This window comes from Patagioenas fasciata, chromosome 1, assembly GCF_037038585.1.
Source record: "Patagioenas fasciata isolate bPatFas1 chromosome 1, bPatFas1.hap1, whole genome shotgun sequence".
Lineage (NCBI taxonomy): Eukaryota > Metazoa > Chordata > Aves > Columbiformes > Columbidae > Patagioenas > Patagioenas fasciata.
The window spans coordinates 164,009,844-164,029,138 of NC_092520.1; the positions used below are offsets into that span (position 1 = coordinate 164,009,844).

Genomic DNA, 19,295 nt, shown 5'->3' on the forward strand with positions numbered 1-19,295 from the left:
CCCCCTGCCTCCGAGAAAAGCGTGGAGGCCGGGCCGGCGCAGCCGCCGGGGCCGGGGCCGCCTCAAACTTTGCCTCCGCAAGCACCCGCGGAAGTTTTTTGTGAGCCTCCTCCTACATCATTGGGCTCACCCCAAGCAGTAGAGCAGTTACTGCAAGTTACTACCATCAAGCTTGAACAACTTAACTTAAAAGTGTCAAATGTAGAGAAAAATAAGGAACAAATTGAGTTTCAAAAACCAGCTTGCCCTTCACAAACAATGCAATCAAAAGTGCCTATAGATTCTACTGACCAACCACAGCTCCGACGTGGCAGATGGTCAGGGGTCATCAAAGATGCCATTCTAGAAGGTGATTGGTCTCCAGCAAAATTAGCCCTACCGGTAATTCAAAATATGAACACTCAGACAGCGGTATGGGAACCACACAATTGGAAAATTTTGCAGCAAGCAAAACAAACAACCACAAGCTATGGTATACGTTCAGCAGCTACCAGACACAAAGAACATCTCCGAACCTGTATCACAATCAGCGACCAACCATGAACCAGGCTTCTTTCACCTCAACAAGCCAAGCACCGCAGGAAGCCTTGGAGTTGATGTGGAGACAGCAGTAGATATAACATTGACCAATACTGCAATTCATAGAATACCAACGAATGCTAAAGGACCTTTATTTAGACAAGATAGTCTCATTGGAGGCCTATTGATTGGCCGTTCTTCTGCTAGTATCAAAGGTCTTATAGTAATACCAGGTATAATTGATGCAGATTTCACAGGAACTGTTCAAATCCTGGCCTACACTCTGCATCCGCCAATTTTTATTCCTTCTGGGAGTAGAATAGCTCAGGTAGTAGCACTGGAAAACTGCCTACCAATGCTTCCAGGAGTTCCTCCAGCATCCTCAACACAAAGGCATGATAAAGGATTTGGATCGACAGGTCCTGCAGTTCGCTTCACCTCATCAATGACTCAGCGTCCCATGTTACGTGTGCAACTATTTCAGTCTGATTCTACTGTTGTTGTAGAGGTAAATGCAATGCTTGATACTGGAGCTGATGTCTCCATCATTAGTCAATTCAAATGGCCACGAAATTGGAAACTTCAAAAATCAATCTCTTCCACTGTAGCTGGAGTAGGTGGTCAAACTACTCCAAATATAAGTGTTGATCCCATTTCGATTAGTTTCCCTGAAGGTCAATGTGTTACCCTTAGGGTGCATGTAATGGAATTGCCAAGCAGCCTTGAGGCGCTTATTGGCCGTGACGTCTTGGGGCAACTTGGTGCCGTGTTAACTACTTCACCTTTTCCTTAGTGGTCACTGGAAAGCAGTTGCCCAACCCTCCATTGACCTGGTTAACAGATAGCCCAGTTTGGGTTGACCAGTGGCCATTAACAGAAGAGCGACTGCAAAAGGCACGTGAATTAGTAGAAGAGCAATTAGTTGCAGGCCATATCAAGCCTTCTACTAGTCCATGGAATACCCCAATTTTTGTAATACCAAAAAAGAGTGGAAAGTGGCGATTATTACATGACTTGCGAAAGGTAAATGATCAAATGCAAGCCATGGGTGCTTTACAGCCTGGATTACCATCACCTGTAATGTTACCAGAAAATTGGCATATTCTAATTATAGATTTAAAGGATTGTTTCTTTACCATTCCTTTACATGAGCAAGATACACAGCGTTTTGCATTTACACTGCCTTCAGTAAACAAAGCGGAACCAGCTAAAAGGTATGAGTGGGTAGTGCTACCGCAAGGTATGAAAAATTCTCCTACACTGTGCCAAATGTATATTGTATGGGCACTTCAACCTATTCGTGCATCATGGAAACAAACAATTATTTATCATTATATGGATGATATTCTGTTCTGTCAACAAGCTGAGTTCACAGAAAGTTCCATAGTCCAAATTACAATCAAACTCAAAGAAAAGGGGTTGGTTATAGCTCCAGAGAAAGTTCAAAAGTCTGCACCTTGGAAATACCTTGGTTGGTCCATTTGTGATGCACAGATTCGTCCACAAAAAATTGAATTACATACTGATTTACAAACATTAAATGATGTCCAAAAATTGTTAGGGGACATACAATGGATTAGAAATTGCGTAGGCATTACTAACAATGATATAGCACCTCTTACTTCACTTCTAAAAGGAGGTGATCCAGCTAAGAAAATAAGCTTAGAGTCCGTGCATCTCAAATGTCTTTCTGATATTATACAAAAAGTACAGACAAATTGGTCTAGCCGAAGACTTTCTGATCGACCAATTTCCCTCCTTATTAGCAATCTAGAACATCCGTGTGCAATCATCTGCCAGTGGCAAAACAAAAACGGGGAATTCCCCATAGATGTTGCTACAGATTCTTCCTTTTGTGCCACTGTCAGATTGAAAACAGAAAATGATTTGCGATTATTAGAGTGGATTTTTCTCAGTGTCCAACCAAAATTCAGTATTCAAACGAGACCAGAAGCAATTGGAGAATTGATTCGAAAAGGAAGATCTCGAATATTAGAAATTAGTGGTCAGGAACCAGATGATATCAGTATTCCGATAAATGGAGCCGATTTAGAATGGTGGCTGAGACATTCGATGCCTATTCAGAATGCATTATTAGGATTTATAGGCAAGGTACATTCATGACAACCAAAAGGTAAACTATGGCAATTCCTTAGAACAAATCAGTGGTTAGAGAGAAGCAAAGTAAAAGCAAAACCTGTTGAAGGCCTTACAGTATATACAGATGCAGGAAAACGAAGACACCAGGCAGCATGTGTCTGGCAAGAGAATAGTCAATGGAAACACCATTTAACTGAAGGTTCAAAAGAGGATTCATTGCAGACTTTAGAGCTCACAGCAGTAATATGGGCCTTAAATAATTGGCTGAAATTTGCTTTAAATGTTGTCACAGATTCTTTGTATGTAGCAGGTGTAATACCCAGAATGGAAAATGCCCTGTTAAGACAATCGAATAATCCTCGATTAGGAAAATTGTTTGTACAATTGAGAGCTATTTTAAATCAAAGAAAAGAACCCTGTTGTGTGATTCACATCCGCAGTCATCAATGGAATCTTGGTCTAGGTGAAGGAAATCAAATTGCAGATAGTTTAGTAAGTTCAGTACAGCACATGCCTCCAACAGATAAATTCCAACAAGCGAGACAAAGTCATGAGAGCTTTCATCAGAATGCCAGAGGTCTCCAAAGACAATTCGGTTTAACTTTAAATGAAGCAAGAAGTATTGTACAGGCATGTCCTCAGTGTGGAAGCCAGATGTTAGGTATAGGAATTGGTGTCAATCCTCGAGGTTTAAAAGCCTTAGAAGTATGGCAAATGGATGTGACACATGTGCCAGAATTCGGAAGACTTAAATATGTGCATGTCACAATTGATACTTTTTCAAAAATGATATGGGCTACTGCTTTACCAGGAGAAAAAGCACTACATGTATGTAAACATCTTACAGCTTGTTTTGCTGTAATGGGTGTCCCAGAAAAGATTAAGACAGACAATGGCCCTGCCTATGTTAGCCAGAAAGTTAGAACTTTTCTAATGAAATGGGGAGTGAAACACGTTACAGGTATACCTCATTCCCCAACAGGCCAAGGAATCATCGAGAGAGCACATCAAATGATTAAAGGGTATTTGAGCAAACAGAAGCAGGAAGAGTTAGATTGTCAACAGCGTTTAGCAAAGGTGTTGTTTACCTTGAATTATTTATGTCTAACTGGAGATCATGAGGAGCCTCCTGTGATCATTCATCATTATCAGATCAGACTAGGAAGGAAAAACACTTTACCGGAATTCATGGTGAGATACCGTGATCCCACCACTGGATTGTGGAAAGGACCAGTACCTGTTATTTTTAATGGTAGAGGGTATATGTGTCTCTCCACAGATCAAGGTCCATTATGGGTTCCAAGCCGAGCAGTAAAGCCGGAGTTGAAACAAACTCAACCAAGTCAACTCCCTGCAGCAGAACCTTTGGAGGTCACAGAGCGAGGTGTAACCTTTGCAATCATTTAGCTGTGACATGTATGCGTACTATAGTTATATAAGTAGATTTTTAAACACCACTACCTCTTGAGTAAGTTTATCAACACCCAGCACATCGTTTGTTATAAGTTGAGTATCTTTAAACCAAAGTTCTTGGAATTTGTTTAATCAATCCATTGCGATATTTAAATGGCAATGGAATACCTCAGGTTTATTGCAAAGTGCACTGTTTATGTTGATTGTTGTTGTTATTTATATGTTATGTATAAGTTGTTTTTTATCACATATCAAAAAAGGAACACACAGCTAATCAATCCTGGCTTGTCCAAAAAGAAAAAAAAAAAAAAAAAAAAAAAAAAAAAAAAGGAGGAATTGTGGAGAGTTACTGGCTGTGTGCTGTGAACAAGCCAGGGCTTGATGCGGCTGTGCTACACGGAAGGATTTCCCTGAGACACCAGAGACAAAAGGAAAGTAAACAGAAGCTGGTCTGCCCTCAACCCAGGCTGCAGGAGGGGCGTTGCCGCTGCGCATGAACAGTCTGTGAACAGTGCCCTGCAGCCAATCACCATAGTGGGGGGGGATGAGTGACTGTGAGTGTAACCAATTGTAGCCTGCACTTGCCGCATGGCCTTTTGGTATAGAGTATATAAGGCTTGGAAAAACGTGGTCTCGGGGACATTGATATTCAGTGTTGTTTAAGAGTTCATTAAAGAGTACGGATGGTAAATTCACATTGAATTAGACTCCCTACTCTCGCCCGGCCCGCCCGTTCGATCAAAGAGCTTATGCCGGCGTCTGGATTCGTCGAATTTGCTACCGCCACATTAAAAAGAGGTAGCTGGATTTCTGAAATGTGACCATGTGCTATAATAATAAAATTGGATATATAAAAATGTCACAGATACCGAAAAATGATTAAGGTTTTAGGTTTTGGATAAAGCATGTATCAGAGCACATACTGTTGTCATAAATGGCCTTTTCTGACCAGTCATCAGTTTATCTTCTCTTATGTTTCCATCATTCCCTGTAGGAACTTCCATAATATTAGAAAAATTATTATTTTACCCTTTAAAAAATTCTCTAAAACTCACTTTTTTCATTGTACCAAAAATACTTGACAACAGTTGGGCTACAAATATCCTCAGCCCTCCATCTACAGCACCAGTCAATAATCTTTTCACAGGATTACAAAATGTTTGGGATTGGAAGGGATCGCAAAAGATCATCTAGTCCAATCCCCCTGCTGGAGCAGGAACACCTAGATGAGGTTACACAGGAAGGTGTCCAGGTGGGTTTTGAATGTCTCCAGGGAAGCTGACTCCACAACCTCCCTGGGCAGCCTGTGGGTCCAGTGTTCTGTCATCCTTGCTATGAAGAAGTTTTTTCTCATATTTAAATGGAACCTCCCATGTTCCAGTTTATACCCATTGCCCCTTGTCCTACCATTGGTTGTCACTGAGAAGAACCTGGCTCCATCCTTGTGACACTCACCCTTTACATATTTATAAACATTAATAAGGTCACCCCTCAGTCTCCTCCAAGCTAAAGAGACCCAGCTCCCTCAGCCTTTCCTCATAAGGGAGATGCTCCACTCCCTTAATCATCTTTGTTGCCCTGCGCTGGACTCTCTCCAGCAGTTCCCTGTCCTTCTAGAACAGAGGGGCCGAGAACTGGACACAATATTCCAGGTGTGGTCTTACCAGGGCAGAGTAGAGGGGAAGGAGAACCTCTCTTGACCTACTAACAACCCCCCTTCTAGTGCACCCCAGGATGCCATTGGCCTTCTTGGCCACAAGGGCACAGTGCTGGATCATGGTCATCCTGTTGTTCACCAGGACCCCCAGGTCCCTTTCCCCTACACTGCTCTCCAACATTTGTTCCCCAACTTATACTGGAACCTGGGGTTGTTCCTGCCCAGATGCAAGACTCTACACTTTCCCTTGTTATATTTCATTAAATTTTTCCCCGCCCAACTCTCCAGCCTGTCCAGGTCCTGCTGGATGGCAGCACAGCCTTCTGGCCTGTCAGCCACTCCTCCCAGCTTGGTGTCATCAGCAAACTTGCTCACATTTGCTGTAATAGAACCTTGCTCTGATAATTGATAATACTTGGTACTTTGTGTAGAAAGTTGGCAAGAGAAAAGAAACAGCTCAGGTTCAAGTCTCTGGCAGCAAATACCTTTCTGCTAACTAGCTTCATTATTCTCCTACTCGAAGAACAAACTCCTGCAAATACAGAACTGAATATGTGCTTAGAACAATAAGTATTTAATGCTGATACCTCCCTATTTTTGAGAGGGCTGGTAGCTTTGTGAGGTGAGGTCATGGAAGGGGAAATATACTGTTTTGAGGGAATCTGCTGAATTCCCAAGACATTTAGACAGCTGATCAAGTTCAAACAGTTCTTTGACAAGAGCCAATCAGACTCCTATTCACAGAGTACAAGCTAACGACAATCATCTACCCAGCAAGAAAGGCTGTTTCGAAAATATCTCTGCTGTTTTGTTGGTTTGTTAAAACAGGTCAATAGTCTATATCCTTGCAAGCACTCTCAAAAACACCTACACTCCCACAGGAACAAAGACATGAACAGTTACAAGCATCACATTCTGAATTTCATTGATTTACACTTCTCCATGTGTAGAAAAATACTACTCCAAGACACAGTAAAAGGTTGAGGGAGAAACCATGTCCAGGTACTGAGCAAGATGTCTAAGGAAACAACGGGCAGACAATATCTGATGCAGCACAAAAATTATCCAACAAGAATAAGTTTAGAGGATTACAGTGCTCTGAATTTAATCTGGGCCCTGGAGCTTTGGGTGGCATGTTTTAAAAGTCAACATGTTGCTTGTTCTGAAAACAGGACATGGCACACAATTATCAATAAAGTAATGATTTTATTAAGAAGGATACTTTTGGGTCAGAAGGACTTTTTAGAATTATAAATTACTTCCAGCTGTTAGTAGCTATTTCTGTGTTACCTGTCTCACTATTGTTCCCATATTGCTTTTCTGCCAAAAAGAAGCATAATGTTTAATGTTCTATTATGATATTGTCAGATCTTTCTGAATACTGCCTTCTTCACAGCTGAAGATCTGTGGTCTTATCTCACACGCTAAGCAAAGCTGAGTTATTTCATGATAATTAAAAAAAATCATTAGATATACCATATAGAATAAATAAATATGATCATAAATAGGCTGATTAGTTTCAGCATTAAAGACAATGGTTTTATTACTAAGCTCTTCTGGGAAAAACTGAGTAGTTGGATGTACTTTTGAAAACATTCCACAATCAAAGAGACTTTCATTAATCTCAGTAATATTTAAGTTTATACTCATTTCTATAAGGACCTGTTTACCTATGAAAAAAAGTGAAAAGCGACAGTAATAATCATAGCACAGATATTACATTTTTAAAGAAATAAGTTATTTTTCTGCATAGTCTAAACAGATCCCTGTTGTAAAGGCTCGAAACTTGTATTTATCTTCTACTCCAATGCAAATTGAGGAAACTTTTATCATTAAATATTACCTTGACAATGTGGGTTCGATTAAAGAACCAGCCCTCAACTTCATTTGATCCAGTTCAGATCTCAGTTTCTCAATTTCTTCGGCAAGTCTTTCCTGGAAATGAAAATAGTAAGATACACGTACTTGTGATACAAAACACTTTTACTTTGTGAGATATTGCTCTTGTAAAACTAAACAAATGTATCACTGACTATATAAGAAAAGGCAGCGCAATTGTTCAAATTTCTTATTGTCAATAGGAGATGCATCAAGAAAAGATTGTATAGCATACTTTTGTGTTCTGCCACTAGCTGGAAGTGATCGCAGGACAGGTTTGTACTTCTAACTGAATTTCTTCTTTTTAAACAGCTAAGGTCAGGAAAAGAACGAGCACTGATTTGGGCTCTAACTGCACCCTCCATGCCAGGCACAGCACAGCATGCAAAATGCCATTTGGCCTTGACAGACAGAGGTTGTGTCCCGGGTTTTTATTTACAAATAGAGATATAGAAATAGAGAGAACCACATTTTAGGTGCTTTATTGAACTGCAGCTTCACAGGTCGCTCTTGGGGACTGATGAAATCCCAGTATGAGGTGCTGCTGGTAAAAAATGACAATGCCACCATTTTTGGAACCAACTAACCAAAGACTATTGACAGCAACCACGAGGGAAACCAGCGCTGTTCCCAAATTCTACAAACAATGACAGTCTACTAAGAAAATGAAAAGAAAGAATTTTAAAACTAACTAAGAGAGAGCATGGGATGAAGTAAGGCTGCTGTTCTTACAGTTTAAAATGTTCAGGATTCCAAAATGCTAGGAAGGAAAAGGATCTGCACTTCATCACTATCAGATTCAGTAACTGTTTTTACAGTATTTTTACACTATTTCTTCACTGAATAGAATTACTGAGACTTGGTGGTAACTCTGCTTGTATCATTCACTAGTTATCTAGAGGTTATTAATATATGGTGTTATGTCCATCTATCTGCAAATTGCTTAATCAGTTTCTTCATTGAGGTGAAACAAATAAACCCTTAAAAGTAGGAACTTAGAAGCTCTGGAATCAGATGTATGTGGTTGTGTGTAACGAGAATTCATCTTCAGTTGCACAGAGCAGTAGTGGAGGTGTTCTATTTCACTTTCCACCCTTAAGTAAGAATCAAGAAATATAATAAATAAGAATATCTTTGCAAAATACTTTTGATACAAATGTAGATTTTTATACCAGTTTTTCACCTTTGTCTAGAGTTGATATGTACACTCAAGCCAGAAAATAGATGGAAAAAGAATTAGGCACTGTATTCACTTTCACTCTGATAATATTAAAACAATAAAGTTATGTTGGAGGTAACATAATCAAGCAAAATTATATAAACTTTTGTTTCAATTGACACAGCTTTAGAAATGTCCTTTTTGTCATCTACCTTGATGGTGAACTGTGATTCCCATTTTGCAACAGCTGAATCATCTTATAACTCTGGTAGTAGAGAGCAAAAATTTTATTTATTTTAAATGCCCTACAAGGTCCTTTCTGGGACTTTAATGTATCTGCCTTTCAATAAGGTTATCTGAATGTAGATGAAAATAACAATTTATTTCAACAGATACTTTTTTTTGTTATTTTTCTTGAAGTTCTTAATTTTAGATGTGACATGATTTATTAGCACCGGATGGAGCTACACTTTTTAAATTCTATACAAGCACTTTTAAATGAATCTGTCACATTACAAAACACTTCTGTGAATCTGAAGGCACATACATTTGTCTGTCCTACTGCACTCAAGGTAAGCATAAATTCAAAATAAAATCCTAACATTTGGGATTGGAATAAATATTCATTACTAATTTGACTGATTCACTAAACAGTAATGAACAGCAATGAACTAAGAAAGGCCGCTTCCAGCTATATTTAGCATAATGCCACTGCACCTGTTAAGAAGAATTGCATCGAATCAAGCAATTATGTTTTTCACTATGAAAGTATAACCAGTTATGCATACATCTCTGTTAAACAAGAGTTTTTCAGAATTAAAACTGATAGAACACAAATTCCAGAGCCAGTTGAAATTAATATGAATTTTAGTACTGTCTTCCTGGGGCTAGGATCTCAACCATGAACTTAGCTCAGAACAATTATTAAAGACCCTCAAAGGCTAGTTAAGACATGTGGGTGATTAAAGGAATTATCATTGATGCCATGAAGATTTCACATGGTAGTTGGATAATTAATATACCATACACATATTTCCAAATAATAAATATATAACTTCTGTTAAAAACAGAATTGCAGTATTTTACAGTACCTTGTCATGTAAAGACTCTTCCAGATTTTTCCTGAAACTTTCAGATTCTTGAATCAAAACGTTCTAGAAATTAGAAGAAAAAACCCCATAGATAAACCAGAAAGGGATTGGGATATGTTAAGTATCAGATATCACCATATACATATAACCTCTACGTACAAGTTAGCAACGTTAAGTAACGAATGAACTTTCATATTCACTGGATTTTACAACTAAAATATTTTAGTGCTTCAGTTTAAGTATACATTAGATTTTAAACACTGGAAATAATCCAAATATGTAGGACCTTGTTTTTTTAAGAACTGCACAAACTTTGCATTTTCCTTGAACCGAGCAATGGTTATACTCCTACACAACTATTTCTCCTGGGTTTTTCTTTTGGCAGGCCTATTGCTTTGTATGATATTTAGTTTCAAGGATATAAGAGAAGTACATCCTCCGAAGCTTCTGAAATGTCCTTCTGAAAGACACTGAAAGATTCCTCTCAGCTCAACCCAAAGGTGAATAATTAGAAGAGGGATTAAGGAGGGTGGATACGAAGGTCATGGGATTTAAATTTTGCAGGCCCATTGTGTCTCACATGATGCAAAACCTCTAAATAGCATTCCCTCTCCAAGGGTAAATTCTCCTTCTCCTGTGGTGACAACATTTTACTCTGCCCAGAGGAAGCAAGGCAAAATCAGTTGGCTAAAATATGGGAATGAGAGCACATCCAAAATGTGGCCACACCTCAGTTCTCGTCCACTTTCTCTCACTGCCTTATGCTGTGTTGTGCTCTGGTCTTTGACAAGCTCTTCATCAGACACCCCACTGATTAAATGAGGTCATAATGTTCAGTATATCCAGCTCACAGTAGTTTTGGAAAGATTCTTAAGTGCACCCTAGAATTAAGAGTTGAATCTATAAATTAGACCATATTTCTGATAATATTTGCTAATACAAAATCAGCACGATGCCTCCATCCTGATAAAAGCAGAACAAGTTTTGCACAGGAGAATCTTTATTAAGCCAAACTTTATAGCAGCCTTTGCACCGTACCTTTTCTTCAAGTGCTGCCATTCTCTCTTTCAAGTGTAGCTGCAGACGCTCATTGGATTCTGTCAAAAGTCTGTCTACGGTATCCGATAATCTTTTGTTGTGCTCCTCATTCATTTTTTCTCTTTGCCTTGCCTTTAATGTAGAAGAGACAGATTGGTAGGGTCCCAAATTAACCTGTACAGACTTGTATCATTATTAAATTAAAGAAAAAATATGGTAACCGTAGCCATTTAAAGAAATTCCACAGGAAACATAATTACAGTTATTAATGCACACTCATTCTTATATCAGCAGAATACTTAAAAAGCTGCAACTAGATGTAAACTAGTATATTGAGATGGCTAAGTAAAGTGGGAAGACACTGCCATCACTGTTATAAATAAAACATTTACTGGTAGATATATTTGTTTGCTGGAGTGCATAATGTAGCGCTATATTGACAAATTAAAAGAAGAAAAGTGCACAGAAATTGTCTGAAATATACATACTCTTTGAAGTTCCTGATTCTTCTCTTCAAGTTGAGCTTCTAAGTGTCTCATACGTTCCTCAATATTTCCATGTCTTTCTTCTGCCTGTAAAAAAATAAAGACTCTTTCTGTAATTTAAGTGGCTTTGGAAGTCTTTATCTCGGTAAAGTTTAACCAAAACATAAAGCAAGCTACTACTAACTGCAAACTTAGTTTTCCAAAAAGAAACTTTATTTAAACAGGCAGCTGAACAGCATTGCTTGAAATGTGTCAGCTACAAAGGCCTGTTACATCCAAGCATCAGCAAAACATTGGAGTTATTTATGAGCAATGAAATCAGCCAAATGTAACATGCAGACTGTGCATGGTTTGAACACAAACCTGCCATCGTAAAATCGTAAGCTCCTGAAGCACTGAACTGCACGATGGTTGATTATCAATAACAAAAAGTAAAGAAAAAAAAAAGTTAAAGAAAATGAAAACAAATCAGATGGATTCTATTTAGCAATAGAAAGTAAAGTCCAGTAGGACTACCTTCCTACGTATGGAGATCATTTCTTGTAGCTTAGCTTCCATAACATATTGATAATCATCAGATGAGGTAGAAGAGGTTGGATCAGACTAACAAGTCAAGGAAAAGGAGAGGGACAAAATTGAAAAATCAGAACTAAAGACACTGACACTGAACAGAACACAGCACAGAATGCTTAAAATAAAAGTGTGACTGAAAATTTAATACTTTAGCTGACAGATTTTTTTATGGAATAAACTACACTGATACTTGGTGAATATGATGCAGTTGATGTGGAGAAACTGAAAATAATGGAATGCTAAAAAAAGCTATCAACCTACACATGAAATTCAAGGTTAGTGATGGCTGGCTGATGACGTATTACTACAAAGTGGATTCAGAGCAATACTGTCTAATCTATCTATCTATATACATATAAATATATATATATTTTTTTTCTTTATTATGGCCAACTAAACACCAAAACAGGACTCTATGAGGCCAATGTCACAAAGTCCTTTATAATTCTTCTATAATTTTCTAAGAATGAAAACAATGCATAAATACCAAATTAATGGATTGGTCAGTTACAGAACTGTGCAATGTTATGGTACATTCCCTAATTTCTAGAAAACAGAAAGAACATCAAAAAAGACATTGCTCAAATTTTAGTATTCCATTTTAGAATAGACTACATAAGCCCTTTCATCCAAATAAATAATATGGTTTTGATCCCTTTGAAAGGATCCACCCTGGTGGATCTCTTTGGAAGTTCAAGGTCACCAGATAAAAGAAGAACCTATAAATAAAAATTCATTAATAGGAATGAAAAGTCATTACTGAGTACAGAAATGGTAATCCATCCAAAGATTCATTACTACTTCTGACAGAAGTTGATCTTAATTAGGTTGTTTGTTGCAAAACATGAATATTCTTGTTATTGTCATATCAAACACGTCTATGTTATAATTCAAAATGAAAAAAAGAAAACCTTAAGGAAAGGGAAATGCTATAATGGATTTGTTGCTATGGAAACAGGAATGGGCACAAGGAGTATAGACAATGCTACTGATGACTGAGTTGTGAGCTCGTGCTTGTCAAATGCTATTTCACTCTGTCAGATCTAGCATCTCTCAAAAAGAGACCTTGAACTCCATCTTTAGATGAGCAAACTTTAATATGCACAAGAAAGACCAATTTTACAACTGTATTTTTTTTTTACTAAGACTGTTTTTCATGCTATTGTCTACTAACGTTTTATCAGAATAATTAGGAATAGATACCAAAGTGATTCCAGCTGTATATCATAACTTAAAATTACTGATAACTGATAACCAAAAAATTCAGACAGAAAACAAACCTGTGGTCTTGAGATTTATTAATATAAATTGCAGCTTTTGATAGGAAGACATTCATAAGAGAAAATCCTGCTTTGTATAAATACAAAGATAATGCTTAACTTTTAGGATCACTACTATTCTTTTCAGAGTAAGTATATGCACAAAACTCAGATTCTTGCAAAATTTAAGAAGTCAGTATACTTTGGAACTAAGTTCATTTAGTAAGTGCACTTACTGTTTCTGATCATGAAGTAGGCTTATTGTGATGTATTTGAATTTATTTATTATCTGAAACTTTTGTCTATTCATTACGAGTTGGACCAGTGACAACCCCTTTATGATTTTATCTTATATTTTAGTTTTACATATTAGTTTGTTTTAGTACACAAGTGTTAATGCATGGCTTCCTCTCCCAACTGGATAAATAGGAAGACAGGATTAAAAAACTTCAGTCCCTGCAACTGTAGAAAACCAGACCACTTTAACTCTTCCACAAAATGACCAAACCTTATCCTTCTCCTTTTTCCCTTTCTGAGTCCTGCTTGTGGTATTAGTTAAAGTCCTTCCATTAATGTGTCTCAAAGGGTGAGGAAAAGATTCAAAATCATCAAAGCTCTGAGCTGATGATGGAGAAGGCTTAAGAAACACTACCTCTTTTGAAACCATTTTCATTGAGGGAGATATAGAACCCATTGGGAGCTTCATACTACAAAATTAAACTACTTGGAAGCTTCATTAGTTGACTTCAAATTTTAAAAGGAAATTACTTAATCTTCACTGCTTCTATGCGCTTAATTGCAGGTTAATGCAAAATATGAAGATAACCAAACTAATAATTCTGAGTTCAAAGGGGATCTCATTTAATTCTTTTGATATGTGGTGCTGTCTGTCATAACCTGTTCTTGGGAAATTGGTCTAGCTAGCTATATCATTCACATTTATTTATCAAACTGAAAAATAGATTTTCAGTCCAAACCATGCCATACATTATTCCTTAGCAGGAAACAGTCTTTTTCAAGGCATAAAATAATGGTGGTATTAGGTGTAGCTATTATTTGGAAGAAGAGGAATAAAATTATTGTCAGAACTAAAAGTTATCTGAATCTTTATATAGAGAACATTCTTGAAAGAACATGATGTTATTTTAAGGTTCTTAGAGCTATCTAGTTCGACTGCTTCATAACCTTCTACTGCTTTAATAAATTAGTAAGGTATATGTTTAAGATTTATATAAAACCTTTTGCATTATAGTTTTCAGTTATTTCACTAAGAATATTAAAATGTTGATAGATACATCCTTGCTAACAAACCTTCTTGAATGTGGCTCAGAATACCTCTACTTTGTTTTCCAGTATAAAACAAAACACAGTTGATCTGAAAACTCATCTCCCTTTACCTCTCTTTTGTAGCATAAAGATGCATGAAAATTAATTAAAATTGACTAGAATAAAAATGAATGTCACTATCCTAAACACTTCAAATGTATTTGATTATTCTGTGTTTCCTTTATGTGAATTTCATTTGCTAATTCCTAAAGTGTTATTCTGTATTATTCTAAAAGAATCGAATTATTTCATCACTGAGACATTAAACAATTAGGCTCAACTGTTTGCCTGGCAGAGGACAAGCACAAGTGTGTAGCCTTAGTACCTCCCCTGGGCTCCAATGCAGCTTGGTGGTTTTAACCACCAGTTCTTAGGTGCCAAATGCATGTGCAGCCCCTGCAACAGGGACATGAATGAAAATGGTGTCCTCTGTAGGGGCTGGGGAGACAGAAACACACGTATATACTCCCTGCTTTGAGACCTTTCCAGACAAAAATAACCTAGCAATTCAGCTATTCCCTAATGGATTTGCAAATACCTCCTGCATAGGCTTTCCCAAGCGACACTGTTAGAATTGACACACCACTGGTGGCTATACTTTTTTGTTGTTCAAATGCGTTATTCAGCTCCAGACAGTCGCACTGGAACAGGCTCTTCAGGAGACTTGGGAGCCTACCATAAAAATATTGAATGTCTCAGTCTCTGTCTTGTGTCATGAAGCAGAGGCCAAGACATCAGTTTTAGTCATCTTGCTGTAGCAGAATATAAGATACATGTGAGACAGAAGGAGCATCTGTGGCCTGTGAGATTCATAAAGAGAAATTGGATTTCTTCTGATTTGCCTTGCTAAGAGTTAACCAAGTTAAAAACTTGCTGAAGTGGCACTTGCATGACTACTTCTTGGTAGACCTTACCCTACATTCTTCTTCTTAATATATGACTTGCACGCCTGTTCAACAGTACTCTGTACAGAAGGATTAGTAAAACACATGGTGCGGTATTCAGCAACTAGCATTTAACCACCACATTCAGTTATAAATAGATTTGTGAAGTTGTGCATCAGACTGGATTAAAAATATATGGACAAAAACTAACAATGTCTGACCCCTATGAGATACCAGCAAGAGTCTTAATGCTCACTTTGCACTCTATATGCTATGAAATAGCAAAGAAATAGCTAATATAAGCCAGTAATAGGAAAATTTTACTTTGAGGGAATACCGAAGCAGCTTCTATCATTGCTCTCTAACCCTGTTAAAACTCTGCTGCTGCTCCTACTGCTAATGCGCCCACAAAAAAAAAAAAGTTGCTTTCACATCATCTGTTGCTGTTGGCACTGCACATTTTCTAGGTCTTTGCATCTCAGTTGAAAAAATAATCCAATTTCAGATGCAGAAAGCACCTGTACAGCACAGGTGCTATCATTTTTCTTCCTCATGCTGAGCTGCAGGAACAAATCTAAAATTTTCTAATGGTACAAGCCCATTTCCACAGTTTTGAGACCTTGACTTTTGCACATATGCTGTCTCCAGATTTCCTACTGGCTTCTTATGGCACACATTCCTTTGGCTATCCTTTGAATGAGTTAGTTATTCAAGAATAAAGAATGCCTTATTGAATTGAGCTATGCAATCCAAGGTGGAAATAGATGACCATGGTGACTGAGTCACAACAGCTCACAAAGTTATCAACTTGTTCATGAACTCACTTCTAACGTGTTACAAATGTGACAAAATATGTTGGCTTAAGTCACCCCCTTTTCTGAAATCCAAATTTTCAGTACCCACTAGATATGCTCCTCCTTCATTCCCTCACTACGTTCTACACCTTGTAGGTTTAGTAACTCCTTCTATTTAGCTCTGTCAAACTTGTTTATTTCATTCCTTCCTTCTATCAGAAGAAAATCTTCTGTAGAAAGGAAAGCACAAGAAGAGGGATGGCTTGAGAAGACAGTAATGTATTGTAAATGTGGAGGTTTCTTGGGCTTCCCTCCCCCTAAAAGATGTTCTCTCTCTCTTTTTTTTTCCCCTCAGAAGATTTATCAACTTCCTTTTTCAGCTAACACATCATCCTCTCTCTCTCCCTTGTTCTCAGATACATTTCTGTCTTAACCACATCCACTTCTTACAGAAGAACTTTTTTCCCCTCTTTGTTTCCTTTTCACTGCAGACCTCCTTTCACTTCCTTGCAACTTCTTCCCTACTTAATGCAAATCAGATCCCCACATTGTCACAAAACCAGCATTGTGTCCCACTTGCCTCCAACTTTCAAGTCATTTTTTATTACCTTTAAAATAAGCTGAATACGCTATTATGCCAAATGTGATCTATTATGATTATGGTTTCCTTTTCTCCATGTCAGTGCTTCTCTAATGGAGCTGAAAAGCACTGCTGGTATTTCTGGTGACCTGCATACAGGAATGATGGAGTAAAATGCTGACTGCTGTCTTGTGATCAGAGAAGTGACATGTCACCTCTGCTGCACAAGCACCCAAGGGGGAGAGTGACTACTAGTGGGAGTGAATGAACGGAAGTAGGTGGATGCTGGTTGTCTCCACTAGACCCCTCCTTGAATTCATGGAAGGAGAAACTGTGTTTGACAGACTGATCATCTGAAGATTCTAGATGCTCCAATGTCTTTCCCTTCTGAGGAAAATAAACATCTTGTAGGATAAAGAAAGGTTTAGTTAATATTAGGAGGGAAGTTCTTTCTACAACCAACTGCCTCTTCTTCAGGGAAGGCAAACAGACCAATACTGTGAGAGTGAATACAAGGTGGCTCAATGAGTCATGGTAGTCTAAATCTTGGGATACATGCTGAGAGCTGTGCTACTTGTCATGACCAGACAGATACAAGTGCGACGGCCAGGCAGGACAGCAGAGTACATGGGATCATGCTGTTCCAGGTTAGTTTGCCACAGGCTGACTAACCCTCCAGTTGCTCACCCAATGGGCAGAACACAGTGAAAACAAAGCCAAAGAAAAGCTCAAATGATTCAGGTAAATTTATGGGTACTTATCTTAGTTCACTGCAAAGTCCAAATTTTTGGAAGTTCACTCCTTATGGACTAGTTTGGTCATGGAAAAGTAGCAAAAAAACATTCACTAGCCCGTATAGATATAAAAAGAAAACCAACTCATTTTAAAAACTGATAACATAGAGGGATCTCATTCAACATCCTTCTTTTGCAGAATCCCAACCCAGACTTCTTGTGAGGAAGAGTATAATAAATTGAATGCAGAATTGTAACGTGCATTTCAAATTTGAGGGCAGGGGGAGGAAATCACATCCACATCATGTTAGTTCTGTTTTATCTCCACATGTAAATATTTGGCCTTATATTTTCCCCACAGTGAAGCAGTCATTATTTCCAGTTATCCCATACTACTTCCCTTTAAAAAAACATGTACAATATTAGGCTTAACTCACCTCTTTCATATGATTGTAACCCCATTAATCTCAGAGAAGCCACTTTCATTGAGGTAGTACAAAAAAAAGGAGAATCAGTTTTGACTTTTTTGCAGCACAGAAAGACTAGCTGATTCAGGGGACTCATCTTTTACTCATTATACATGTACATGCAGTGACCATAGCTCAGGGCAGGCAGACTTAAGGTAGTGAGAAGTGAGCTAATTTGAGCCTTACTGACAAGGTATATGCTGGCACAAACCTCAACAAAGGAAAAATTAAGGATTATTCAGCCTCTTATGTAGGTCTTGCAGCTTTCATTGAATAGCTAGTTTGGTAATAGTACAATAGCTAGCTAATTTAAAACTACTTAGAGTAAGCTGCAGTGACTACAGTACCATCCTTGACTCCAAGCTACATTTATGTGACCCATGAAAAGTACTGGACTTTGAACTTCGGAGCTGTCAAACCAGCACTTTAATAAGATCTACAGTTTGCAAAGACATTATGTACAAGATATATAAAATATAGGTTTCTTCATGTCATGTATTCCAAGAAGACATAATTTTAAATGAAATTACTTCAGTTTTTCATGTAATCACAGAGAAATGAACAGAACTGGCATTACAACCTAACATACTTCTTGGAGTTTTCTGCTTGGCAAAAACTTTGATAAAGTACATTAAAGTGAAATGGGACAGAGCGTCAGCTCTGTTCACTGTTCTCTAACCACATCCCATGAAATAATGTAAGTGGACAGAGATGTATACTGCAGCTTTATGGTCACAATAACAATATCTTATGGAAGTGCCTGAGTGCTCTGCATGGTTGAAATGGGATTTCTTCTTACACTATTTGAAATTAACATATATTCAAGGAAAAATGCAGTTGCAAGAAAAGACATGCTTGAGACTGCAAAATACTTACAGGTGTCTAATTGCTGGAGAAATTACTCAGGAAAAATTTTCTTAAAATAGAAAATGATATTCTTAAGCTACTGAGGGAATTACAATATGTGATTATTTGTTGAATCAGAAACAACTGAAAAAAAAAGAAATTGAAATGCCAAGATACTGCCCTTATGCACACCTGAGTTTTTATCAAACTGAAATGATATATATTTGGTATTTCATGTAGCTCCCTTTTTGCTGATTCTTTCTTCCCATCCCCCTGCCCCTATTTTCAGTCTCTCAAATTCCCACCCGTTCATATAAACCTATGGACAGCACAAAATCTTGATTACTGAATAATGATCTTGCCTTACTAAAATAATAAAACAACCTCAACCATTCAACCATCAAATCTCCCCAAAGTTTCTCTTCCTTTCTACTCCTTAACTAAATTACTTAAAAATTGGACTGCAGTAGTGAGCTGCTCAGCACTTAAGGC

The 19,295-nt window shown here is 37.8% G+C and overlaps 1 protein-coding gene across 9 annotated transcripts in view; it reads right to left on the reverse strand.

Moving 5' to 3' along the window:
- Positions 1-19,295, reverse strand: part of PPFIA2 (PTPRF interacting protein alpha 2) — a 324,118-nt gene that overhangs the window by 50,872 nt on the left and 253,951 nt on the right. For all 9 annotated transcript variants that reach the window (XR_011735916.1, XR_011735913.1, XM_071799596.1 and 6 more), the window contains 4 exons: positions 11,344-11,427; positions 10,856-10,987; positions 9,818-9,880; positions 7,533-7,624 (listed from right to left, as the gene is read on the reverse strand). Coding sequence is in view for 7 of the 9 variants with exons in the window: in XM_071799596.1 (XP_071655697.1) it covers positions 7,533-7,624; positions 9,818-9,880; positions 10,856-10,987; positions 11,344-11,427 (371 nt within the window). In the remaining 2 variants the exon portion in view is untranslated. The remainder of the gene's footprint in view (positions 1-7,532; positions 7,625-9,817; positions 9,881-10,855; positions 10,988-11,343; positions 11,428-19,295) is intronic.